Source organism: Salvelinus sp. IW2-2015, linkage group LG23, assembly GCF_002910315.2.
Source record: "Salvelinus sp. IW2-2015 linkage group LG23, ASM291031v2, whole genome shotgun sequence".
Lineage (NCBI taxonomy): Eukaryota > Metazoa > Chordata > Actinopteri > Salmoniformes > Salmonidae > Salvelinus > Salvelinus sp. IW2-2015.
This window is the reverse complement of record NC_036863.1, coordinates 44,035,763-44,063,038: the sequence shown is the minus strand read 5'-3', so window position 1 is coordinate 44,063,038 and position 27,276 is coordinate 44,035,763. Positions and strand designations below refer to the sequence as shown.

The 27,276-nt window shown below is 42.9% G+C and overlaps 1 protein-coding gene across 1 annotated transcript; it reads left to right on the top strand.

Annotated features, from left to right (window-relative positions):
* LOC111950220 (CTD nuclear envelope phosphatase 1A-like) lies at window positions 1–25,341 on the top strand. Its single transcript, XM_023967636.2, has 8 exons — window positions 1–592; window positions 14,519–14,585; window positions 16,470–16,600; window positions 16,732–16,803; window positions 19,212–19,322; window positions 19,588–19,699; window positions 24,724–24,808; window positions 24,938–25,341. Exons 1-8 carry the CDS (start codon window positions 488–490, stop codon window positions 25,011–25,013), a joined length of 759 nt encoding a protein of 252 aa, XP_023823404.1. The 5' UTR covers window positions 1–487; the 3' UTR covers window positions 25,014–25,341.
* Window positions 25,342–27,276: the final 1,935 nt, after the last annotated feature.

Below are 27,276 nucleotides of genomic sequence, written 5' to 3'. Positions count from 1 at the left end.
CCTGGATGTGACTATTTCGCGGGAGGAARGTATTTGAAAGGAGCGCATGTTTTTCTCTACGGAAGTGACAGCGAGGCACTTATGGCGGTGCTCTGTCCATTTCCTTGAAAGTTGCGTTGACCGCGTCTMGTTGGGACTTTTGCCATATTTCGTAAACCAACTTATTTATCAACGAAACTAAGCAAGGTTAGAGGGGCATTGTTTGCATAAAGACATCTTCTTTTCACACTTTAATCAAAGTCTAGCTTGCGAGGGCTAGGTAGTGACCGAGAACCAGTGAATGTTATTCGTCTGGAATCCTCGCTTTCGTATTTAATGACGGTTTTGCGTTGTAGGCTACTTTTTCTTTCATTTTCAGTGGAGTGTGGCGAAAGTGAGATTTGAACTGAGCACACGATTGCCATTGGCCAGTGTCTACTCTACCTGCAAGTTCGGGAAGGAAGAGGCTGAGGTCCTTTTACTCAACTGGAGTCGCTCGGGTTGTACCATGCTGAAGACCCGTCACCGCCTACTTGGCATTCACACTTTCGTCGGAGTTACATCTAGAATATGGKKKTTTWTTCTGTACATACTCAGGAAGCAGTTACGGACGGTGAGTTTTCTAGAACTAAAAGTGTAATAATATTGGCCCCTGCTAAGGTATTTCCCCAAATTGATATCACTTGGATAAGTGATATTGGAAGCTGGATAAACTAATATACACACGGCCCATTTGGACTTGCCAATGCTCTTGACAGACAGTTAATCGGAAATTCATACACACGCCAATCTATCTATTAAAAGGTCTGAATGGTACTTCACTGTGCTATTTGATTCCAAATTAAATCATGGTAACATTTCAAAGACCTYGAGGAAAACTGACAAACAGGTGTAATCAATACGGTTTGTCTTAACATGTGCTACTACACTGAGCAAAACGCAACATTTTAAATTGTTTCATGAGCTTAAATACAATGTCTCTGAAATTGTCCATACATACAAAAAGCTTATTTCTCTCAATTTGTGCACAAATTTGTATACAACCSTGTTAGTGAGCATTTTTCCCTTGCCAAGATAATCCATCCACCTAACAAGTGTGGGATATTAAGAAGTTGATTAAACACCATGATCATTACACAGGTGCACCTTGTGCTGGGGAAAATAAATGGCCACTCCAAAATGTGCCGTTTTTTCACACAACACAATTCCACAGATGTCCCAAGTTGAGGGAACGTGCAGTTGACACATTTTATTTGTCACATGCGCTGAATACAACAGGTGTAGACCTTACAGTGAAATGTTTACTTACAACCTTAACCAACAATGCGTTAAGAAGTTAACTTATTTTTTTTCTTAAGTCAAAAAATAGTTGAGTAGAAAATAAAAGTAACATAATTGTTGCAACCCCTATTACTAGCCTGTTCAACCTCTCTTTCGTATCGTCTGAGATTCCCAACGATTGGAAAGCTGCCACGGTCATCCCCCTCTTCAAAGGGGGAGACACTAGACCCAAACTGCTACAGACCTATATCTATCCTACGCTGCCTTTCTAAGGTCTTCGAGAGCCAAGTTAACAAACAGATTACTGACCATTTCGAATCCCACCGTACCTTTTGCGCTATTCAATCGGGTTTCAGAGCTGGTCATGGGTGCACCTCAGCCACACTCAAGGTCCTAAACGATATCATAACCGCCATCGATAAGAGACATTACTGTGCAGCCGTATTCATCGACCTGGCCAAGGCTTTCGACTCTGTCAATCACCACATTCTTATCGGCATACTCAACAGCCTTGGTTTCTCAATTGACTGTCTCGCCTGGTTCACCAACTACTTCTCTGATAGAGTTCAGTGTGTCAAATCGGAGGGCTTGTTGTCCGGACCTCTGGCAGTCTCTGGGGGTGCCACAGAGTTCAATTCTCAGGCTGACTCTTCTCTGTATACATCAATGATGTTGCTCTTGCTGCTGGTGATTCTCTGATCCACCTCTACGAAGATGACACCATTCTGTATACATTTGGCCCTTCTTTGGACAATGTGTTAACTAACCTCCAAACGAGCTTCAATGCCATACAACTCTCCTTCCGTGGCCTCCAACTGCTCTTAAATGCAAGTAAAACTAAATGCATGCTCTTCAACCGATTACTGCCCGCACCTGCCCGCCCGTCCAGCATCACTACACTGGACGACTCTGACTTAGAATATGTGGACAACTACAAATACCTAGGTGTCTGGTTAGACTGTAAACTCTCCTTCCAGACTCACATTAAGCATCTCCAATCCAAAATTAAATCTAGACTCGGCTTCCTTTTTCGCAACAAAGCATCTTTCACTCATGCTGCTACCCTCGTAAAACTGACCATCCTACCGATCCTCGACTTGGCAATGTCATTTACAAAATAGCCTCCAACACTCTACTCAACAAATTGGATGCCGTCTATCACAGTGCCATCCGTTTTGTCACCAAAGCCCCATATACTACCCACCACTGCGACCTGTACGCTCTCGTTGGCTGGCCCTCGCTTCACTCTCGTCGCCAAACTCACTGGTTCCAGGTCATCTACAAGTCTTTGCTAGGTTAAGCCCCGCCTTCTCTCAGCTCACTGGTCACCATAGCAGCACCCACCTGTAGCATGCGCTCCAGCAGATATCTCACTGGTTACCCCCAAAGCCAGTTCTTCCTTTGGCCTCCTTAAAGTTCTCTGCTGCCAATAACTGGAACAAACTGCAAAAATCACTGAAGCTGAAGACTCATATCTCCCTCACTAACTTTAAGCACCAGCTGTCAGAGCAGCTCACATATCACTGCACCTGTACGTAGCTCATCTGTAAATGGCCCATCCAACTACCTCATCCCCATACTGTATTTATTTATTTATCTTGCTCCTTTGCATCCCAGTATATCTACTTGCACATTCATCTTCTGCACATCTACTATTCCAGTGTTTAAAACTTATTTGGGATAGGGGGTGGTATTTTGACATCCGGATGAAAAGCATGTCCAAAGTAAACTGTCTGCTACTCAGGCCCAGAAGCTAAGATATGCATATTATTTATAGATTTGGATAGAAAACACTCTGAAGTTTCTAAAACTGTTTAAATCATGTCTGTGAGTATAACAGAACTTATTTCGCAGGCGAAACCCAGAGGACAAACCATTCAGATTGTTTTTTGAGGTCACTCTTTTCAATGGGTTTTCATTGGGAATCCAGATTTCTAAGTGACTTTCTTGCAGTTCCTATCGCTTCCACTGGATGTCAACAGTCTTTAGAAATCGGTTGAGGTTTTTCCTTTGAGAAATGAAGAAGTAGCACTGTTCAGAACGAGGGTAGAGGGAAGTGTAATCTTTGTTAGAGGCGAGTGACCTGAAACCTGTCTACACTTTGTTTTCCTCCAGTTTAGAACACAGCATATCCCGTCTTAAATTTTTTGATTATTTACGTAAAAAATACCTAAAGTTGTATTAGGAAAGTAGTTTGAAATGTTTGGACAAAGCTTACAGGTAACTTATGAGATATTTTGTAGTCATGTTGCGCGAGTTGGAACAGGTGTTTTTCTGGATCAAACGCGCCAAATAAATGGACATTTTGGATATATATAGACGGAATTAATCGAACAAAAGGACCAYTTGTGATGTTTATGGGACATATTGGCGTGCCAACAGAAGAAGCTTGTCAAAGTTAAGGCTTGAATTATATCTTTATTTCTGCGTTTTGTGTCGCGCCTGGAGGGTTGAAATATGATTGTCTGTTTGTTTGTCGGGGTGCTATCCATAGATAATAGCATCGTTTGCTTTCGCCGTAAAGTCTCTTTGAAATCTGACACGTTGGCTGGATTCACAAAGTGTAGCTTTAATTTGGTGTATTGCATGTATGATTTAATGAAAGTTAAATTTTTATAGTAATTTATTTGAATTTGGCGCTCTGCATTTTCATTGGATTTTGGCCAGGTGGGACGCTAGTGTCCCACCTATCCCAGAGAGGTTAATTGCTATATTGTAATTACTATATTGTAATTACTTCGCCACCATGGCCTATTTATTGCCTTACCTCCCTTGTCCTACCTCATTTGCACACACTGTACATAGACTTTTTTCTACTGTATATTGACCTTATGTTTGTTTATTCCATGTGTAACTCTGTGTTGTTGTATGTATCGAACTGCTTTGCTTTATCTTGGCCAGGTCGCAGTTGCAAATGAGAACTTCTTCTCAACTAGCCTACCTGGTTAAATAAAGGTGAAATAAAAATTATTAAACAGCAGCAATAAAATAACAAGTGAGGCYATGTACAGAGTCAATGTGCAGGGGCACCGGTTAGTCAAGGTAATTAAGGTAATATGTACATGTAGGTAGAGATACATTTACATTTTACATTTAAGTCATTTAGCAGACGCTCTTATCCAGAGCGACTTACAAATTGGTGCATTCACCTTATGACATCCAGTGGAACAGCCACTTTACAATAGTGCATCTAAATCTTTGTAAGGGGGGGGTGAGAAGGATTACTTTATCCTATCCTAGGTATTCCTTAAAAGAGGTGGGTTTCAGGTGTCTCCGGAAGGTGGTGATTGACTCCGCTGACCTGGCGTCGTGAGGGAGTTTGTTCCACCATTGGGGGCCAGAGCAGCGAACAGTTTTGACTGGGCTGAGCGGGAACTGTACTTCCTCAGTGGTAGGGAGGCGAGCAGGCCAGAGGTGGATGAACGCAGTGCCCTTGTTTGGGTGTAGGGCCTGATCAGAGCCTGGAGGTACTGAGGTGCCGTTCCCCTCACAGCTCCGTAGGCAAGCACCATGGTCTTGTAGCGGATGCGAGCTTCAACTGGAAGCCAGTGGAGAGAGCGGAGGAGCGGGGTGACGTGAGAGAACTTGGGAAGGTTGAACACCAGACGGGCTGCGGCGTTCTGGATGAGTTGTAGGGGTTTAATGGCACAGGCAGGGAGCCCAGCCAACAGCGAGTTGCAGTAATCCAGACGGGAGATGACAAGTGCCTGGATTAGGACCTGCGCCGCTTCCTGTGTGAGGCAGGGTCGTACTCTGCGGATGTTGTAGAGCATGAACCTACAGGAACAGGCCACCGCCTTGATGTTAGTTGAGAACGACAGGGTGTTGTCCAGGATCACGCCAAGGTTCTTAGCTCTGGGAGGAGGACACAATGGAGTTGTCAACCGTGATGGCGAGATCATGGAACGGGCAGTCCTTCCCCGAGGAAGAGCAGCTCCGTCTTGCGGGGTTCAGCTGAGGTGGTGATCCGTCATCCACACTGATATGTCTGCCAGACATGCAGAGATGCGATTCGCCACCTGGTCATCAGAAGGGGGAAAGGAGAAGATTAGTTGTTGTCGTCTGCATAGCAATGATAGGAGAGACCATGTGAGGTTATGACAGAGCCAAGTGACTTGGTGTATAGCGAGATAGGAGAGGGCCTAGAACAGAGCCCTGGGGGACACCAGTGGTGAGAGCACGTGGTGAGGAGACAGATTCTCGCCACGCCACCTGGTAGGAGCGACCGTCAGGTAGGAGCAACCAAGCGTGGGCCGCGCCGGAGATGCCCAACTCGGAGAGGTGGAGAGGAGGATCTGATGGTTCACAGTATCGAAGGCAGCCGATAGGGCTAGAAGGATGAGAGCAGAGGAGAGAGAGTTAGCTTTAGCAGTGCGGAGCGCCTCCGTGATACAGAGAAGAGCAGTCTCAGTTGAATGACTAGTCTTGAAACCTGACTGATTTGGATCAAGAAGGTCATTCTGAGAGAGATAGCGGGAGAGCTGGCCAAGGACGGCACGTTCAAGAGTTTGAGAAAAAGAAAGAAGGGATACTGGTCTGTATTGTTGACATCGGAGGGATCGAGTGTAGGTTTTTTCAGAAGGGGTGCAACTCTCGCTCTCTTGAAGACGGAAGGGACGTAGCCAGCGGTCAGGGATGAGTTGATGAGCGAGGTGAGGTAAGGGAGAAGGTCTCCGGAAATGGTCTGGAGAAGAGAGGAGGGGATAGGGTCAAGCGGGCAGGTTGTTGGCGGCCGGCCGTCACAAGACGCGAGATTTCATCTGGAGAGAGAGGGGGAGAAAGAGGTCAGAGCACAGGGTAGGGCAGTGTGAGCAGAACCAGCGGTGTCGTTTGACTTAGCAAACGAGGATCGGATGTCGTCGACCTTCTTTTCAAAAAGGTTGACGAAGTCATCTGCAGAGAGGGAGGAGGGGGGGGAGGGGGAGGAGGATTCAGGAGGAGGAGAAGGTGGCAAAGAGCTTCCTAGGGTTAGGGCAGATGCTTGGAATTTAGAGTGGTAGAAAGTGGCTTTAGCAGCAGAGACAGAAGAGGAAAATGTAGAGAGGAGGGAGTGAAGAAGATGCCAGGTCCGCAGGGAGGCGAGTTTTCCTCCATTTCCGCTCGGCTGCCCGGAGCCCTGTTCTGTGAGCTCGCAATGAGTCGTCGAGCCACGGAGCGGGAGGGGAGGACCAGACCGGCCTGGAGGATAGGGACAGAGAGAGTCAAAGGATGCAGAAAGGGAGGAGAGGAGGGTTGAGGAGCAGAATCAGGAGATAGGTTGGAGAAGGTTTGAGCAGAGGGAAGAGATTAGGATGGAAGAGGAGAGAGTAGCGGGGGAGAGAGAGCGAAGGTTGGGACGGCGCGATACCATCCGAGTAGGGGCAGTGTGGGAAGTGTTGGATGAGAGCGAGAGGGAAAAGGATACAAGGTAGTGGTCGGAGACTTGGAGGGGAGTTGCAATGAGGTTAGTGGAAGAACAGCATCTAGTAAAGATGAGGTCGAGCGTATTGCCTCCTTGTGAGTAGGGGGGGAAGGTGAGAGGGTGAGTCAAAAGAGGAGAGGAGTGGAAAGAAGGAGGCAAGAGGAAATGAGTCAAAGGTAGACGTGGGGAGGTTAAGTCGCCCAGAACTGTGAGAGGTGAGCCGTCCTCAGGAAAGAGCTTATCAAGGCATCAAGCTCATTGATGAACTCTCCGAGGGAACCTGGAGGGCGATAATGATAAGGTGTTAAGCTTGAAAAGGGCTGGTAACTGTGACAGCATGGAATTCAAAGGAGGCGATAGACAGATGGGTAAGGGGAGAAAGAGAGAATGACCACTTGGGAGAGATGAGGATCCCGGTGCCACCCACCCCGCTGACCAGAAGCTCTCGGGGTGTGCCGAGAACACGTGGGCGGACGAAGAGAGAGCAGTAGGAGTAGCAGTGTTATCTGTGGTGATCCATGTTTCCGTCAGTGCCAAGAAGTCGAGGGACTGGAGGAGGCATAGGCTGAGATGAACTCTGCCTTGTTGGCCGCAGATCGGCAGTTCCAGAGGCTACCGGAGACCTGGAACTCCACGTGGGTCGTGCGCGCTGGGACCACCAGATTAGGGTGGCCGCGGCCACGCGGTGTGGAGCGTTTGTATGGTCTGTGCAGAGAGGAGAAACAGGGATAGACAGACACATAGTTGACAGGCTACAGAAGAGGCTACGCTAATGCAAAGGAGATTGGAATGACAAGTGGACTACACGTCTCGAATGTTCAGAAAGTTAAGCTTACGTAGCAAGAATCTTATTGACTAAAATGATAAAATGATACAGTACTGCTGAAGTAGGCTAGCTGGCAGTGGCTGCGTTGTTGACTTTGTAGGCTAGCTGGCAGTGGCTGCGTTGTTGACACTACACTAATCAAGTCGTTCCGTTGAGTGTAATAGTTTCTACAGTGCTGCTATTCGGGGGCTAGCTGGCTAGCTAGCAGTGTTGATTACGTTACGTTGCGTTAAAAGAACGACAATAGCTGGCTAGCTAACCTAGAAAATCGCTCTAGACTACACAATTATCTTTGATACAAAGACGGCTATGTAGCTAGCTATGTAGCTAGCTACGATCAAACAAATCAAACCGTTGTACTGTAATGAAATGAAAATGTGATACTACCTGTGGAGCAAAGCGGAATGCGACCGGGTTGTTGAGTGCGGAAGTTCTATTCGGTAGACGTTGGCTAGCTGTTGGCTAGCCAGCAGTGTCTCCTACGTTAAGGACGACAAATAGCTGGCCAGCTAACCTCGGCAAATTAAGATAATCACTCCAAAACTACACACTCTAAACTACACAACCATCTTGGATACGAAGACAGCAAAGACAACCATGTAGCTAGCTAACACCACACTATTCGGGGGCTAGCTGGCTAGCCAGCAGCGCTGACCACGCTACGTTGCGCCAAAAGAACGACAATAGCTGGCCAGCTAACCCAGAAAATCGCTCCAGACTACACAATTATCTTTGATACAAAGACGGCTATGTGGCTAGCTATGTAGCTAGCTACGATCAAACAAATCAAACCGTTGTACTGTAATGAAATGAAATGAAAATGTGATACCACCTGTGGAGCGAAGCGGAATGCGACCGGGTTGTTGAGTGCGGAAGTTCCAGAGATAGTGACTATGCGTAGATTATAAACAGAGTAGCAGCAGTGTAAAAGAGGGGTCTGGTTAGCACATTGATTAGCTGTTCAGGAGTCTTATGGCTTGGGGGTAGAAGCTGTTAAGAAGCCTTTTGGAACTCGACTTGGTGCTCCGGTACAGTTTCCCGTGGGGTAGCAGAGAGAACAGTCTATGAGTAGGGTGGCTGGAGTCTTTGACAATTTTTTGGGTATTCTTCTGACATCGCCTGGTATAGAGGTCCTGGATGGCAGGAAGCTTGGCCCCAGTGATGTACTGGGCCGTACGCACTACCCTCTGTAGTGCCTTGCGGTCGGAGGCCGAGCAGTTGCCATACCAGGCAGTGATGCAACCAGTCAGGATGCTCTCTGGTGCAGCTGTAGAACTTTTTAAGGATCTGAGGACCCATGGCAAATCTTTTCAGTCTACTGAGGGGGAATAGGCATGGTCGTGCCCTCTTCACGACTGTCTTAGTGTGTTTGGACCATGATAGTTTGTTGTTGATGTGGACACCAAGGAACTTGAAGCTCTCAACCTGCTCCACTACAGCCCCGTCGATGAAAATGGGGGTGTGCTCAGTCCTCCTTTTCCTGTAGTCCACAATTATCTAATTTGTCTTGATCACGTTGAGGGAGAGGTTGTTGTCCTGGTACCACATGGCCAGGTCTCTGACCTCCTCCCTATAGGTTGTCTCATCGTTGTCGGTGATCAGGCCTACCACTGTTGTGTCATCGGGAAACTTGACCCCTGAGGGGCCCCCGTGTTGAGGATCAGCGTGGCGGATGTGATGTTCCCTACCCTTACCACCTGGGGGCGGCCTGTCAGGAAGTCCAGGATCCAGTTGCAGAGGGAGGTGTTTAGTCCCAGGGTCCTTAGCTTAGTGATGAGCTTTGAGGGCACTATTGCGTTGAACGCTGAGCTGTAGTCAATGAATAGCATTCTCACATAGGTGTTCATTTTGTCCAGGTGGGAAAGGTCAGTGTTGAGTGCAATAGAGATTGCATCATCTGTGGATCTGTTGGGGCGGTATGCCAATTGGAGTGGGTCTAGGGTTTCTGGGATAATGGTGTTGATGTGAGCCACTACCAATTGAGGAYTTGTGCGGTGTCTGTTTCTCAAACTAGAGACACTAATGTACTTGTCCTCTTGCTCAGTTGTGCACCAGGGCCTCCCACTCCTCTTTCGATTCTGGTTAGAGACAGTTTGTGCTGTTCTGTGAAGGGAGTAGTACACAGCGTTTATGAGATCTTCAGTTTCTTGGCAATTTCTCGCATGGAATAGCCTTCATTTCTCAGAACAAGAATAGACTGATGAGTTTCAGAAGAAAGTACTTTGCTTCTGGCCATTTTGAGCCTGTAATCAAACCCACAAATGCTGATGCTCCAGATACTCAACTCGTCTGAAGAAGGCCAGTTTTTTTTATTGCTTTAACCAGTTTTCAGTTGTGCTAACATAATTGCAAAAGGTTTTTCTAATAATCAATTAGCCTTTTAAAATTATAAACTTGATAATGGGCCTGTGTAGATATTCCATAAAGAATCTGCCATTTCCAGCAACAATATTCATTTACAACATTAACAATGTCTACACTGTATTTCTGATCAATTTCATGTTATTTTAATGGACCAAAAAATTAGCTTTTCTTTCAAAAACACGGACATTTCTAAGTGACCCCAAACTTTTGAATGGTAGTGTGTGTATATATAAAAATGATCCAGCAACTTTGCACAGCCATTGAAGAGGAGTGGGACAGCATTCCACAGGCCACAATCAACAGCCTTATCAGAAAACCAGTCAGTAGTGTGACCACCATTTGCCTCATGCAGCGTGACACATCTCCTTTGCATAGAGTTAATCAGGCTGTTGATTGTGGCCTGTGAAATGGTTTCCCACTCATCTTCAATAGCTGTGCGAAGTTGCTGGATATTGGGGGGAACTGTAACGCGCTGTTGTACATGTTGATCCAGAGCATCCCAAACCTGCTCAGTGGGTAGCTACATGTCTAGTGAGTATGCAAGCCATGGAAGAACTGGGACGTTTTCAGCTTCCAGGAATTGTGTTCAGATCCTTGCGACATGGCCATGCGTTATCATGCTGAAACATTGTCRGAGTGTGGGCAACGGAGGAACAAAATGGTGATGGTGGCGAATTAAGGGCATGATAACGAGCCTCAGGATCTCGTCACAGCAACTTGAATGCACAGAGATACCATCGATAAAATGCAGTTGTGTTCATTGTCTGTAGCTTATGCCTGCCCATACCGTAACCCTACCTCTACCATGGGGCACTCTGTCCACAATGTTGACAACAGCAAACCGCTCACCCACACAACGCCATAGATGTCTGCCATGGACAGTTGAAACCGGGATTTATCCATGAAGAGCACACTTCTCCAGCATGCCAGTAGCCAATGAAGGTGAGCATTTGCCCACTGAAGTCGGTTTACGACGCCAAACTGCAGTCAGGTCAAGACCCTGGTATTCATTCAGCATTCAGATTCAGCATTCAGATGTGCTTCCCTGAGAGTTTATGCAGAAATTCTAAGGTTGTGTAAACCCACAGTTTCATCATGTTTTGGTAGCTGGTCTCAGACGATCCCGCAGGTGAACAAGCCCGGATGTGGAGGTCTTGGGGTGGCGTGGTTACACGTGGTCCGCGGTTGTGAGGCCGGTTGGATGTACTGCCAAATTCTCTAAAATGATGTTGGATGCGGCTTATGGTAGAGAAATTAACAAAAGTTATTGGCAACAGCTCTGGTGGACATTCCTGCAGTCAGTATGCCAATTGCACGCTCCCTCAACTTGAGACATCTGTGGCATTGTGTTATGTGACACAACTGCACATTTGAATGGCCTTTTGTCCCCAGCACAAGTTGCACCTATGTAATGATCGTGCTGTTTAATCAGGTTCTTGATTTTCCACACCTGCCAGGTGGATGGATTATCTTGGCAAAGGAGAAATGCTCAATAACAGGGATGTAACAAATTTGTGCACACGATTAGAGAAGCCTTTTGTGCGTATGGATCTTTTATTTTACCTCTTGAAATGTGGGAAACACACTTTACATGTTTCTATATTTTTGTTAAGTGTAGTTGAAGTTGGTAGGCATACATTTCAATTTCTGCTTCTCCCATTCAGTAAAGACATTTATGGACCAAGGAGAAATGCAATAACTCTAAATTAACGTGAGGGGTTTCCCATCCCAAATTTCAGTTTGAATGGTTTTAAGGCAACTGAAAGCTGTTAAAATGACCAAACATGTTTTTTATAAGATTTAAGTTCAGCTTGGATGCATATTTTATGTGGTTGAAATACTATCAGCTTTTATGATGCTGATAAAAGATAGCACCTTTTTACAGATGATCCCTAACCGCGTATTCATTCTCTCAAGATGCTGAAAGAATGAAATAATATTTTCCCCCTATTGTTCCCCAGTCAACTTACATTTGGTGTATAATTTTACTGTAAGAAATCCTTAATTCTGCAGGAGCTCATATTGTAGTAGGCTATATGAGAGGTTATAAACCTACAGTCAGTGTCCAGATTTCAGTTAGGCTACGATTCCATTTAACCCATCTGAACAGTCAACCTGGACTGAGGTAATATAAATCCGGGACACTCCAATTAGTATGATATGTTACATTTCGTGTGGTATTTATTCATTTGTGGATGTCATCATCCATTTTGTATGATACACTAGACGACCAAAAGTATGTGGACACCTGCTCGTCGAACAGCTCATTCCAAAATCATGGTCGTTAATATGGCGTTTGCTGCAATAACAGTCCCAACTCTTCTTGGAAGGCTTTTCACTTGATATTGGAACATTGCTGCAGGGACTTGCTAACATTCAGCCACAAGMGCATTAGTGAAGTCGGGCAGAGATGTTGGGCAATTAGGCCTGGCTCGCAGTCGGCGTTCCAATTCATCCCCAAGGTGTTCGACGGGGTTAAGGTCCGGGCTCTGTGCAGGCCAGTCAAGTTCTTCCAAACCCATCTCGACAAACCATTTCTGTATGGACCTCGTTTGTGCACTGGGGCATTGTCATGCTGAAACAGGAAAGGACCTTCCCCAAACTGTTGCCACAAAGTTGGAAGCACAGAATTGTCTAGAATGTTGTTGTATTCTTTAGCATTAAGATTAACCTTCACTGGAACTAAGGGGCCTAGCCCCAACCATGGAAAAACAGCCCCAGGCCGTTATTCCTTTTCCACCAAACTTTACAGTTGAAACTATGTATTGGGGCAGGTAGCGTTCTCCTGGCATCCGCCAAACCCAGATTAGTCCGTCGGACTACCAGATGAGGAGTGTGATTCATCACTCCAGAGAACGCGTTTCCACTGCTCCAGAGTACAATGGCGGTAAGCTTTACACCACTCCAGCCGACGCTTGGCATTGCACATGGTGATTTTAGGCTGCTTGGCCATGGAAATCCATTTCATGAAGTTCCAGACTAAGTTATTTTACTGACGTTGCTTTCAGAGGCGGTTTGGAACTTGGTAGTGTGAGTGTTGCAACTGAGGACAGGATTTTTATACACTACACGATTCAGCACTTGGCAGTCCCGTTCTGTTAGCTTGTGTGGCCTACCACTTCACAGTTGAGCCGCTGTTGCTTTTAGACGTTTCCACTTCACAACAACAGCACAAAGTTGACCAGGGCAGCTCTAGCAGGGCAGAAATGTGAAGAACTGACTTATTGGAAAGGTGGCATCCTATGACCGTGCCACGTTGAAAGTCACTGAGCTCTTCAGTAAGGCTATTCTACTGCCAATGGTTGTCTATGGAGATTGCATGGCTGTGTGCAAAATTTTATACACCTGTCAGMAACGTGTGTGGCTTAAATGGCCGAATCCACTAATTTGGAGTGTACACATACTTTTGTGTATGTTACCAATTGTAATTCATACAATATGTTACGAATTCCAGTTTGTGTTTGCTAACGTTAGTGACGTGGCTAACGCTAGCTAGGCTAGGTGTTAAGGTTAGGAGTTAGCTAAACCTTCACCTAAACCTTTAACCTAACATGCTAAGTAGTTGCTAAGTAGCTAAAAAGTAGTAAGTAGTTGCAAAGTTCTTAATGAGCTAAAATGCTAAAGCTGTCCATGATGGGATTTGAACACACAACCTTTGGATTTCTAGATGTTCGCGTTTATATGTCCACCCATCCACCTCGACCAATCACCCTACTTTTGTTTTTGCCTTAAGTAACCTGTCTTATGTAACCATACCAAACGTAACACATTTTACTAATTTGAGTCCTGGATTTATATTTACTATGATACGTCTCGTTTATGAGACTAGGCTGGAACAGTTCAGCTCCCTTGATGTGCCATTTTGAAGTCCCCATTTTGTGACTGTCAACAACAAAAAATTGCGCCTCGCGGTCATCACACGATTCATCCTATTTTACCAATTAACCAAATCTTTCCCAAACAGACTACTTTTCTGGGTCTCACTCAGTATTTATTTTTAACTTCTCTTATTGAATGAACGGCGATGTTGTTCTTGCCTCACTTTATTGACGTCAACTTTTTCTGCCCAAGTTCCCAAAAGCATTTGGCAATTAGCGTGTATTTGGCCCTAAAGCTTAGGCTAAGGGCTATGCACTAACTCCAGATAAAAAATTATGAAAGAAAAACTTCCATGTCGCCTATAGATACAACTTGCACAAGAATTATACATGTAGGCATTTGTATGCCTTATTTTCTCTCTATTCAAACCGCCTGCCACCCACCCGTCCTTCATCCACACAATATTTCATGACCCTAAAACCTGCCGCTCTCTGATATAACTGCGGGGACTACAGGTTGAGTCAACCTGCGCATCACTACTACTGTACCCATAACTATCTGACTGTCAGTATACACTGACACCTACAGAAATAACTTCTTTATAGACATCTGTCTGGAACCCACCAGAGGGTGGTTCAGTTCACACAACTGATCTAGGCCTAGTTCCAAGTGAATAGAGAACAAAGAAATATATTTTTAAAGTACTCCAGCACGCTGGTATTTCTCCACAATGTATTTAACAAATGGCCTATTGTGTTTATCCCCAAAATATTTTTGACAAGTTAAGTTTTGGTAATTTGACATTTCAGTTTATCAATTGTGACCGTTGCGCATCTCTACCTCTGCAGGTAATCCAGTACCAAACAGTACGTTATGACACATTACCTCTGTCGCCTGTGTCCAGAAACAGACTCGGTAAGTATCCTGTCACTATAGTGTCTAAAAGGTCAAAGGGTCTTAATCTTGTCCCAGATCTGTTACTGCTGCCTTGACTTTTCTTACAGTACAGAACATACAAAAGACAACATACAGACACACACAAACATCACACCTGCCCAGACCCACTTGTTCTCACTCCTATCTCTAGTGGCTGCGCTACTCTCTGCCACGTCCTCAAATTGCACCATTTTGTTCCTCCGTTGCCCACACTCTGGCATATTATTTTTCCATTGTCTTAACGATGGAGGATTGGTTGTTTTCCAGTTATGTAAAAAAATAAAAATACCGAAGTAATTGATAAGAGTATCGTCCAACCCATCTTCAATATGTACCCATTGTTCCTTTTTAGTGCATTAAAAACCCTGTTTTCTCCCCAATTTCGTGATATCCAATTGGTAGTTAGTCTTGTCCCATCGCTGCAACTCCCCTATGGACTCGGGAGAGACGAGCGTCGAACCATGCATCCTCCAGAACATGACCCTGCCAAGCTGCACTGCTTGCTTAACCCGGAAGCCAGCTGCACCAATGTGTCGGAGGAAACACCTGCCACAAGGAGTCCCTAGAGTGCGATGGGACAAGGAAATCGCGGCCAGCCAAAGCCTCCCCTAACCCGGACGACACTGAGACAATTGTGCGCCGTCTCATGGATCTCTCGGTCATGGCTGGCTGTGACGCAACCTGGAATCGAACCCGGGGCTGTAGTGACGCCTTAGACCGCTCCGCCTCTCGGGAGGCCTGTAGTGCATTCAAACATATGTCTCAAGTAAAAGCCTTGGGTGGTGAGTAGATACAATTCCAAGTCTGAGAGGTTAAAACTATATAAAGACTTATGGAAGAGTATACTTTAAAAAATGTCTTCGGTGGGGTAATTGGGATTACAGAGAATAAAAAATATATACATTTTGGGAGCCATGCCATTCTGAAGAGGTTAATTCTACCTATAAGATTCATAGGAAGATTGTTCCATTTAATTAGGTCTATTTTCATATTGTTGAGTAATGGGATAAAGTCATCTTTTATATTTGTTTTGTCACTTAAGCATCCTAAGTAWTTTATATTTTTTGTGGTCCACTTAAAGTATTGCCGTAGATCATGAGTTATTATTTTTATTTTACCTGTTGCCATTATTTCAGTTTTTTTACATGTACATTTTATATCCTGAGATTTAATTATTCTGAAAATATTTTTTAACAAGGGGGGCATTGAGTTTTCAATATTGGTCAGGTATATCAGGAGATCGGCAAATAAGTTTAGATTATATTCATGTTTACCAATACTGATAGCTGTTACATTTTGGGTCCTGTCTAATTCTTTCTGAATTTGCCAGTGCAAACAGGAGGGGAGAGAATACATCACTGTCTTGTTCCCCTTTCTTAAGCAATTTCAGATGATGTATTTGTATATTTTTGCTTTAGGATATTTATAATATTTTTATTGCATGTATTTCAGCTGGAAAGTTGAAGGCTTGCAGAGTTTTTTTTTTTTTTAATAGGAAAGACCATTCAAGACAGTTGAAAGCCTTTTCCACATCAACAGCCATTATTGATAMATTTATTTTTTATTTTTTTGCGTATTGTATCGTACTGAAACGTRTTCTTGTATTTGTTTGTAAATGTCTATTATGTCTAAACTATTATTGTCGTTGTCATGACATTGAATGTAAGGGGTTGCCGCGACAGAACAAACAGATCTTGGACCAGGCTATGACAGTAGGAGTTATTGGTATGACTTAACAAACAGATCTGGGACCAGGCTAGAGACCAGAGATCTATGGCTTTGAAATTGAAAAATGAGAGGTTACTTGTTTTAGTTTTTCTCTGTGGTATTGACTGTGATTGGACTTGGGCTCCTGCTCATCAGATGCAGTCAAGAGGAAGATTCTGGTGCTGGACCTTGACGAGACCCTAGTCCACTCCCACCATGATGGGGCTGGGAGATCCAAAGGGAGATCCAAAGTGAGACCAGGCACTCCACCAGACTTCATCCTAACGGTATTGGCCTATATGTTCACTGTCTGATTAATTAGCGTCGTGCTGTCACCTTGTCAACAAACACCAGACTGACTCACACGCCTAACCTTACCTATTCTCTTTTATTCATATTCTCTTTCTCTCCCGTGAAGGTGGTAATCGACAAACATCCTTTCAGGTTTTTAGTACATAAAAGACCGCATGTGGACTTCTTCTTAGAAGTGGTAAGTGATGGGCCTTTTGTGTCAACATCCAAATAAGTACAATATAGTAGCAAGTATGAACATTTATTCAAATAAGCTTTGGTTATAGGATTTCAAGCAGCTAAATACTTTTGTGTTAGCATCTTGTTTATTCTCTCTGCAGTGTTTCTTGGTACCAACGACTGCTTAGTTGTGCTTTGAATAAAGGACTGTATCTTGACGTTTGAGTTGGGGCTATTGTCGTGGTGTCCACTTAAAATACAGAGAGGAGGATGGCAGTGTTATTATTGCAGTTTAAATCATGAAATTATATTGAAGGATGAATGGATATTAGGACGATTACGGTGAAGGGATGGTTAACTGGAAAATAAAAAAAATACATGACTGATCTGATATATGGTAAAACAAATGCATATAAATGTACTTATAAACCTCATAACATTTCAAAGGAATATCACAGGAGTGAAAGTTAAAACATTAGTAAAACAAAGTTATGGTAAACATATCAATTAGTAACAGTGAATGTTCTCAATCAAATTCTAATACAAATCAATAAATAAGAACTTATGTGATCAATAAATGCATCCAAAACACAAAGGAAAGGTTATAAGAGGAAAGGTGTGTTGTAACAAACACTTGCAAACTGTTAAGGTCTGGTGCTGACGTTTCTTTTTCTTTGGTATCGTGGCGGTCGCACCTTTTGTTTGTTCATGCTGCCACCTACTGTGCGGRAGTGTAGTCGATCACGTTACATTTTGTGATACAAAAATAAAAAGGACCAACTAACCCTACACTGAGTGTACCAAACATTAGGAACACCTTCCTAATATATTGAGTTGCATCCCTTTTGCCCTCAGAACAGCCTTAATTTGTCGGAGCATTGACTCTAAAAGGTGTCAAGCGTTCCACAGGGATGCTGGCCCATGTTGTCCAATGCTTCGTTCCCTCAGTTGTCAAGTTGGCTGGGTGTCCTTTGGGCCGTGGACCATTCTTGATACACATGGGAAACTGTTGAGTGTGAAAAGCCCAGCAACGTTGCAGTTCTTAACACTCAAACTGGTGTGCTTGGCACCTACTACCATACCCCACACTTAAATATTTTGTCTTGCCCATTCGCCCTCTGAATGGCACACGGTTAACAATCCATGTCTCAAGGCTTAAAAATCTGTCTTTAACCCGTCTGCTACACTGATTTGAAGTGGATTTAATAAGTGACATCAAWATGGGATCATAGCTTTCACCTGGTCAGTCTGTCTTGGAAAGAGGTGTTTTGTACACTGTCTATACCACTATTTCCTAAAAATGACAACACCACCCCATTCCACTACTGGCCTGGGAGGACAGTACTCTTTCGTTCCACACACCTTGTAACTCTTCTGCAGTAAAACCTCATACACCCAAGTACTTCTCTGCAGCTCCCACCACAGCTCCCGTCTGTTTTCTGTGATTTCCGTTCTATTTCTACAGTTGATAACCATGGCAATGAATGTGAAGAAGCCAACCTTACCGAAGCAGAAATGCGTATCACTTTGTATTGCCCAAGGCCTGGTACTCACCTTTGACCCATCATCCTTTACTCCAGTGTTTCCCAAACTCGGTCGTCGGGACCCCAAGGGGTGCGTGTTTTGGTATTTGCCCTGACACCTGCACAGCTGACTTCAAATCATCAAAGCTTGATGATTATTTGAATCTGCTGTGTAGTGCTAGAGCAAAAACCAAAACACGCACCCCTTGGGGCCCCGAGGACCGACTTTGGGAAACCCTGCTCTACTCTCTTCACTGCCTCGGCATATGACACCTTCTGTTCTACTCTGACCCTGGCAGCCTCAACTTGTCTCTCTCGCACCGGGTAATTCTGATCTCCAGCAACATGGCCACTGCCACAATTGACTTTATTTTTTCACCGATACTACACATTCCTTTGTCCCGTGCCCTCCTGCACACTTCTCACATCTCGGAATCTCCCTCCTACACACTGCTGCAACATGACCGTAAGCTTGGCATCTGAAACACTGTAATGGGTTCACCACAAAAGCTCTTACAGGATAACTGAAATATTCTAACATGACTTTGTCAGGTAGAATGCTTCAAAACTCAATGACAGACAAGACGGTGTCTTCTCAGTTTTACCACGCTCGCCACACTGATTTTAGGGAAAGGTGTGTGTATTTAAAGCCTCTGCTGGAGGGGGATTGGACAGGGTTGGTTGCTTGGTGATAGAATGAGGGGGACTGTCAGTCAGGGTAGGGGCAATTGGACAACCGTGATGACGACAAATGTATTTGAGTAGTGTTTTGAGCTAGCAATCAATACATTTTCATTTTGGGGTTGTGTACTATACAGTTAATCTCTGATTTATAATTTTGTGCACGTTTGTTTGGATCTCTTAGCTGTTTGTGTGAGATGCAACTCGTTTTTTTTTTTTTTAGGTGAGTCAGTGGTATGAGCTGGTGGTTTTCACGGCCAGTATGGAAATATATGGCTCAGCCGTGTCTGACAAGCTAGACAGAGACATCCTTAAACGAAGATACTACAGACAGGTAAACAAACCCACTGACAGGTTCACTTCAGCTCTGTACAGTTATGCACTCTGCTCAGTCTTACACTCTGAGGGCTGGTTTCCCGGATACAGATTTATGCCTCGTCCTCCACTAAAAAGCACTTTAAACAAAAATCCTGTGTCCAGGAAACCGGCCTTGATTGTCTCTGTCATTATTTTTAGGTTCTCTCTGTAAAGTTAGACTTATCACTCTTTTGCAACATATAAAACTCGCTTTTATTCCTAATTTTCATTTCTCTGTTTAGCACTGTACATTGGATCTGGGTAGCTATTTTAAAGATCTTTCTGTGGTGCACAATGATCTATCTAGCGTAGTCATCCTGGACAACTCCCCTGGAGCCTACCGCATCCACCCTGGTAAGCAGCTGTTACCATGTTATGACTACATGTTAGGCTTGGGCGATATACCGTATACCATTTAAGAAAGATAATAAGTCACTAGGGTGCTGCGGGGGGGTGTGCTCCGCCCCTGCATATAATGACTTATGTCAAATTATATCCAGCTCAGGGCTCCAGCTTTGCATTTTGTTTGCTAAGTGGGTAGTTGTCAAAAATAAAGCTTTTTGGTTACAGCAGAGTCATTCTAGTCTGAGTAGTAGTCTCTTTAGCTAACATTCCACTCCTTGTCATTGCTAAAGAGACTGGCCTTTCTGCCATCTTCAAATATGAACATTCATCATTAATGAGCTCGAGGAGAACGGAGGAGTCAATCATGATTCGATAACCCTCACAGCTATAATCCAATTACGATTATCCAAATATTGGAGCTATATCCCTTTTTTTTCTTCCACAGAACATGTTGGTATCCAGTTAAGCAATACTTTTTTGTTTGTCCAGACAAAACCAGTCCATCAAAATCTAGCTGCATATTGAATGTTTTGAGATTCGGCAATTGAGATTGCTGAAACGCCGGTCTCTTTGGCAATGACATGGAGTGGAATGTTAGCTAAAAAGACTAGTACCCAGACTAGAGACGTTCAATCCCTTTCTCGATCAAGATCCCTGTTGCCTAAATTGTTCAGTGATTAAAAATGTAAAGAAAATTGTATTTAAAAAATAAAATAAAAATAGCKCCTCTTGTGTGCACTTCCGGTAATACCGTATACCCCGGTATGGTACAGAAACGGTATGATAATCTGGATACCGCCCAACGCTACTACATGTACAGGTAACTGCCAAAATAAAGGAAACACTTGAGTAAATGAGGGATATAAAGTATATTGAAAGAAGGCGCGGCTCCTGAGTTAAAGGAACGATTTTGCCATTTTGAATGTTGTACTGTTTTTGTGTATCTCTGGGCGATGTTCCATTGATTTCCAGATGCCATGTGTATCTGAGCTATTGCCGTTCAAGCAGGCAGAAATTCAGCCGGTATCACATAGCATTGCAGTAAAGCCACTCACTACACTGGAAGTTAATAGGAATACGACTTTTAGGTCATTGGTCGTTGCGAATGTCAGACTCCACTCTTCGAGGTACATCGATCTGCACGTTGAACATGGTGAGATGGTAGACAACTATATCGATAGTGCAGTTTGTTTAGGCGATTTTACAGCTAATTAGCTACTTCATATGCTGTTGCCCAGCCAGCCCATAGAGGAGCACTGCATTGTGGGTTTTGTAATTGACCTGAGCTGCAACAAATTTCCACAAATTTTCTTGTTTGTTATAACATTTTAGTGTTATTTAACACTGTAAATTATAGGAATTTGTGGTTTTGGGTGTATTTTTCCATTAATTAAGCAATTAACAACCCATCATGCTTAGGGTAGAGTCCTGCATCGGATCGGATACCTACAGTTCCCCACGGACGACCCGCAAAAAAAAGGAAAAAAAATCGGCTGGCATGTGGAATGAAAACATTTTAACCCGAGGGTCGGCACACTGTAAAGAACAATTTTATTGTGGGTAGGAAATGTTTTAAATCAAGAAATGTTTTAAATCAAGATAAACGTTTTACAAATCCAGGAGCTTGTGTTGCATTGTTCCGAATGCTATTCTGTAATAGTGAGGCAGACATCATAGCCTACGGCTAGATGGATACACAGCCTGCAAAAAGTGCAAGCAGGTATTTGTTTACGATAATTCAGTTAATTATTACATTCATTCAGGCTTTCGTTCAGACTATTTGCAGGGCATATGAAGTTCCAACCTGTGCGGCTGGTAAAACTGAGGATAGACTACTAAATAAATGTAGGCTATTTTTGCAGCCTATTCGGTTCTCGGAATTGTTTAAGTTTCAATTAAAATATTTATTTGAACTAAACAATATTGAATGTAAAGGCTTTGTTATGTCGGCTATAGGTTTCATTAGATAAGAAGGCTAATTAGAAAGCTTTTTTTTTCTTCAAAGTGATTTKAGTTAATGTGCTGCATCGTATTGGGAAAATAAGATATTGTTATTAATTCATGGCATGGTTTCCTTTTGTCCAAATGTTGGATAATAGCCTGGAGTCATAAAAACTATTTAAATAAATTGATGTTATTTGGTGGGTCACGGATTGGCTCTCGGAACAATTCAATGCGGGTGGGTCAGGTTAGAGATCTTCCCTGATGTCGGGTATTGGGTGGGGCTCGGAATTGATGTGGGCGGGTGCGGCTCCAAAAAACTGACCCATGCAGGACTTTAGCTCAAGGTCATGTATAACAATGCCCAGTTGCGCATCATTTTGGATGCCATGGCTAGAAGAACAGATCTGTGACTGAGTGGTCTCAAAGGAGAATAGGGTATTTAAACAGTGTGTGTGTGCCTCAGTCAACAGATCTGAACAGTATGGGAGATTCTGGAGCAGCTATGGAGTGATTTCAGTGCCAACATTGTTTTTGAATTTGTATTAGGATATGGAATTTGAATTCAAGGCACACGCGTAATCATTGAATTCATAAATTGAACTTGTATTTCATGATTTGAAACTGAATTGAATGAATATTGCTTTCAGTTGTAAAATTTCGTTGAATATTCAAACTGATATGAAGTTTCAATATGGTATATTGCATTCATTGTCTGTATCAAGTTTGCAAACTATAATTTAGGGTGTATCAAAGTTTCATATGTTCAACCTCTGAGATTCAGTTTTCAAATTTAATTTCTCTAAATTCCTTTTTAAAACCAAACCAACATCGAGGTACTTTGCCAGCCAGGAAAGGTAGAGGAGAACAGATAGAATCAAACGCTCTCTGTGGGGAAACAACGGAAGTTTCTGCCGGTTTCTGAAGCCAATATGGCATGTTGAATTTATATTCTTCCGATTTTTAATTTGGCTCTAGTGTTTGAACCGTTTTGGCAACAAGCTATTATTTGAGATCACGGCATCAATATAACTACCTGTGTTTGAAATCAGGCCTAATGCACAACACTTTCAGTGGCAAGCAGAAGGATCTGTGCACTCATTTAATAAATGCAACAGAGGTGGTTTGGTGATCCATGCATGTGATGCGCAACCTTGCCTGAGACCTGAAGAGATGTTAGTTTGACTAATGAGGTTCTAACCCAGGTCTCCTGTGCGCCAGACAATGCAACTTTTCAGGTCTCCGACAAGTTACTCATCACGCAAGCGTGGTCACCAAACCACCTGTTACATTTCACCCCCCCCCCCCCCTTTGACCACCACCTTGAATAGACCTATCCAAGTCACAGGACCAATGCCTAGGCTTTATCTCGGCAAGCTAACGGTCACGTTACCCTTACCGGAGACTTGAAACTAACACATCTAACAGGTCTTAGGGTTGCTCATCATATTAGCATCTATCACCAAACCAAACTGTTTTGATGAGTAACCATGCTGGATCATGAAGACTTCTATTAGTGTAGCAGATGGGGATTTGTGGAACTCAATCCTCAGCATGAAGGGTCGCCCCTTGCACAATTGAAGAAGGCCTTTTTTAATAGCACAATTGGTGGGAATGCTTCAGGAGGGCAGTCGTGTGTTTTGAGGCAAAAGTTCTGAGTTTGATCTCGGTACTGTATGAGCTGAGTCAGGGGGAAGCAGTACTCGTTAAGCAAGAAGCAGGTTGTCCTTTACATTAACTTCCTGAACTTATCCCTATAGGCTTTAGCTAAGTGGGCTAACACAGTCTTGTRACATGTAGGAGACCTAGTTCGAACCCAGTCAGTCACAAGAGCAAGCTTTTAAATAGGGAGTGAAAAGGCTATCCTTAGAAGGGCTACGACAGGGCCATTCAACTATATTCTTAATTGGGGGCCAAATTGCGCATTATTGTGACACACTTCTAATGTTCTGTGCAGCCTGTGATCATCGTAAAGGGGAACGTCCATGTTCCACAGAGTCTTTGCTTTCAGGAATGGGGTCATAATAGTTTATAGCCAAAACGGTTCAAATGATAGAGCCAAATTCCTAGGAAGAAAATAAATTAAACATACCATTTTGGCTTCAGAAACTGTCAGAAGCTTCAGTTTACCACAGAGAGCATTTGATTCTGTTCTGTTCACCTCTACTTTTCCTGGCTGGCAAAGTACCAGGATGTTGAATCTAAATTTGAAAACTGAATCTGAGAAGTTGACTATGCTATTTGCTAAACTTGAAATTATAGTTTAAACTTGATACACAGACAATGAATGCAATATCTACCATATTGAAACTGAATATGTAAATATTGGATTAGAATATTCAAACTGCATTTTAAAACAATACAATATTCATTAAATTCAGTTTCAAATCATGAAATACAAGTTCAATTCATAAATTCTGTCATAAATTCTGTCGTTTACTTCGTAAACAGGTGTGTACTAAGTGAAATGTTTATTTACAGGCCCTTCCAAAAATGCAGAGAGAAAGATAGAAAAGTAAAATAATAGAAAAGTAAAACATGTAATAATTGATTCACAATGAGTAACGATAGCTTTGGTGTGTATATACAAAGGGTACCAGAACTAAGTTGATGTGCAGGGATACGAGGTAGTTGAGTTAGGTATTCAATATCCTAAAGCAAATTCAAAATGGGATTCAAATATCATTTCTGCTGGCACTGAAATTGCTCCTGAGACAGCGTTTTCCACCACCATAAGCGAAACACCAAATGATGGAATTTCGGCATCACATCCATCCAATAGAGTTCCAGACTCTTGTAGAATCTATGCCAAGGCATAATGATGCTGTTCTGGTGGCTCGTGGTGGCCYAACACCCTATTAAGACACTTTATGTTGGTGTTTCCTTTTATTTAGTCAGTTACCTGTACAACTCACACAGGATTATATGTTAAGTATATTTGGCTATGTATTATTTCAAACTAAGTTTAGGTAGATGCCAAGTGCCCTTTTCATTGGATTGCTTATACAGAAGGGGCTTTTGGGTTATAACAGTTCTGTCATGGAGCTGGCCTGTCTCCGTACCCTCTTGTCAAACATTTATGTTCACCTCAGACAACGCAATACCCATCAAATCGTGGTTCAGCGACCCAAGCGACACGGCTCTACTTAACCTGCTACCCATGCTAGACGCACTGAGGTATGTCTCAAAGATGTTACACCTGTGACGAGCTGCCAAGATTAGTGGTGCCTCATCATAACTTATTATTAGTATGTTGATTTTCCATAGTAATGTTTCTTTATCTTGCCCTCTTCCTCTCAATCTCAGGTTCACCTCAGATGTCCGATCCGTCCTCAGTCGAAAACTCCAGCATCCGCTATGGGGATTCGACCATCCGAGCTAGTATCAGCACCTTCACTTCCTCTCTTTTTTTAGTATTTTTTTTAGAATGCCCTTTCTCCTGGTTTGCACGACCCCTTCTTCTGCTCTGCCCACATCTCTCAATCTCCACGTGTGACCCTTTTTAAGAAGAGGGAGGGCAAAGACTGGGGGCCACAAATACAGAGGGGAGGCGCGCTACGTATAAGGAAAACAAAGTGGAGAGGGCAAGTTTTTTTTTTTTTTTTTTTTTTTTTCCCTGAATGGAAACTCTTGCCTTTACAGTCCTTGGATTCTGGGAGTTCATGTCGAGTGTTTGTGTAAATCTGTGAGAGGCGACTTGCATTAGTTACATTTTCTTTTTTTTAGATAAATTATGAAATNCCTGAATGGAAACTCTTGCCTTTACAGTCCTTGGATTCTGGGAGTTCATGTCGAGTGTTTGTGTAAATCTGTGAGAGTCGACTTGCATTAGTTACATTTTCTTTTTTTTAGATAAATTATGAAATCTTTTTAACTATTGACTATGGAAATACTGATGATATGATACTGTAAAGAAACCAGTCATTTCTTATTTCCCATCCCATCTTTATTATAGTTTATGCCCCTAGAACTCAACTCTCTCTCCACTACTATACCCAGTCTATCATTCTTTTTCAACATGTCTGTTAATCTTTTCCGTTTATCAGCTACCTTCTCAGGTAAGGGTACTTTTAATAGTTTGGTTCTGGAGTTAAAGTTAAGATTTAAGGAACAACTAATAGATAACTGATCAACAAGCTTAAATAGAACTGAATATTTACTCAGTGGTTAGGGATGGACTGGGTCGGGCCAGGTTGGCAATATCTTTCAATTATTGGGATGTGTGGATTTTTACTGAGGGGTCAACAGGGTGGTTAAGTAATGAGTTATTTTCTCCCTTTGTTGAGAATATTTTTTTACTCTTAAATAATTTGTTCTATTCAGAGATTTACAGAAATAGCTGAAAATTACTTGAATGTTTAGTTGATAGAGAAGATTTTTACCGTACTTCTCCATCCACAGAGCAAAGATGGGTTTTCTTTTTGATTATAAAACAAGCATTCCATTCATGGGCACTTTTTCTTCCTTGAGCCTGATTTACACCCATTCACTTTCGACCATGTACACATGATCACATTTCCTTCAATGTAACCCCAACATCCCAGCCCATTGAACAATGTACGCGAAGGCCTTGGTTGGGTTTCTGTGTCACTCAAAATCAAATCAGTGTTTCCAATAAAATGCTAGGCATCATACTTTTTTTTACTGACTTTTAGATCATGATCGTCTCATGTAGATTATTCTATTCTATATCTATTCTATTTTGTGAGCTTAACTTGCTGCATTCCATGGTGAATCTCAAACTAAATTCAGAGCAATCTTTTATTTAATGGAGAGTATTTTTTTGTAAGTGACTACTGGTACAATAATACAGGTCCCTGGACCAAAGGTTCTCTGGTCTAACAGGGACGGTTGTCACTAGTTAACACAAAGTCAGAATTATGGTTAAAACCTGCAATTTATCTTAACATTTTATTTTGAAACAAACCTTAACCACACTGCAAACCTTATACCTGACCTTTTAAATTAACACCAAAAAGCTAATTTGTTAGCCAAATTTTTACTTTGCTTGTGGAATCTGACTTATCTAGTGGAAACCCTGGTGCATGAGGTTTACGTTGCAGTGTAACCTTCCTCGGTTGGTTTTGGGTTTATATCTAGGGTGAAGATGGGAATCGGAAATGTGGTGTCCTGGCTATGCTCTTCAAGAGGTGATTGGTATTAAAACCAACCAATGGTTTTAGCGGCGCTGGGGTTGTTCTTGCCCCTCAGCAGTCAAATTGAATGCTCTGCACTGTATTGTGACGTTTTATTGATATCAATAAGGTGACGACATACCCATAAAACATAGCGGTCAAACAGGAAAATGGTTCTAATTGTTTTTCCACCAATTTTCCCATAGGGAATTTTAGAAACACTTAAAATAAAGTCTGTTTCGTGTGACAACCATGTAAATCTCTCTCGGACAAGGTGACTTATCAATATATATTTGGCTCTATTTACTCCAATTTGAAAATGCTAGTTCGCATCAACGTAGACATCATGCTTCACTACAAATCCCTGCAAGCTACTGCATGTCATCTCAAGCTGACACCTTTGCTAACAGGTATTGTGTACATTTAAAATTTACACAAGACCGTTCACAGAATGGTCAAATTTTAAAGACATTTAGACAATTTATTCGTTACTAAATTTAGCTAACATAG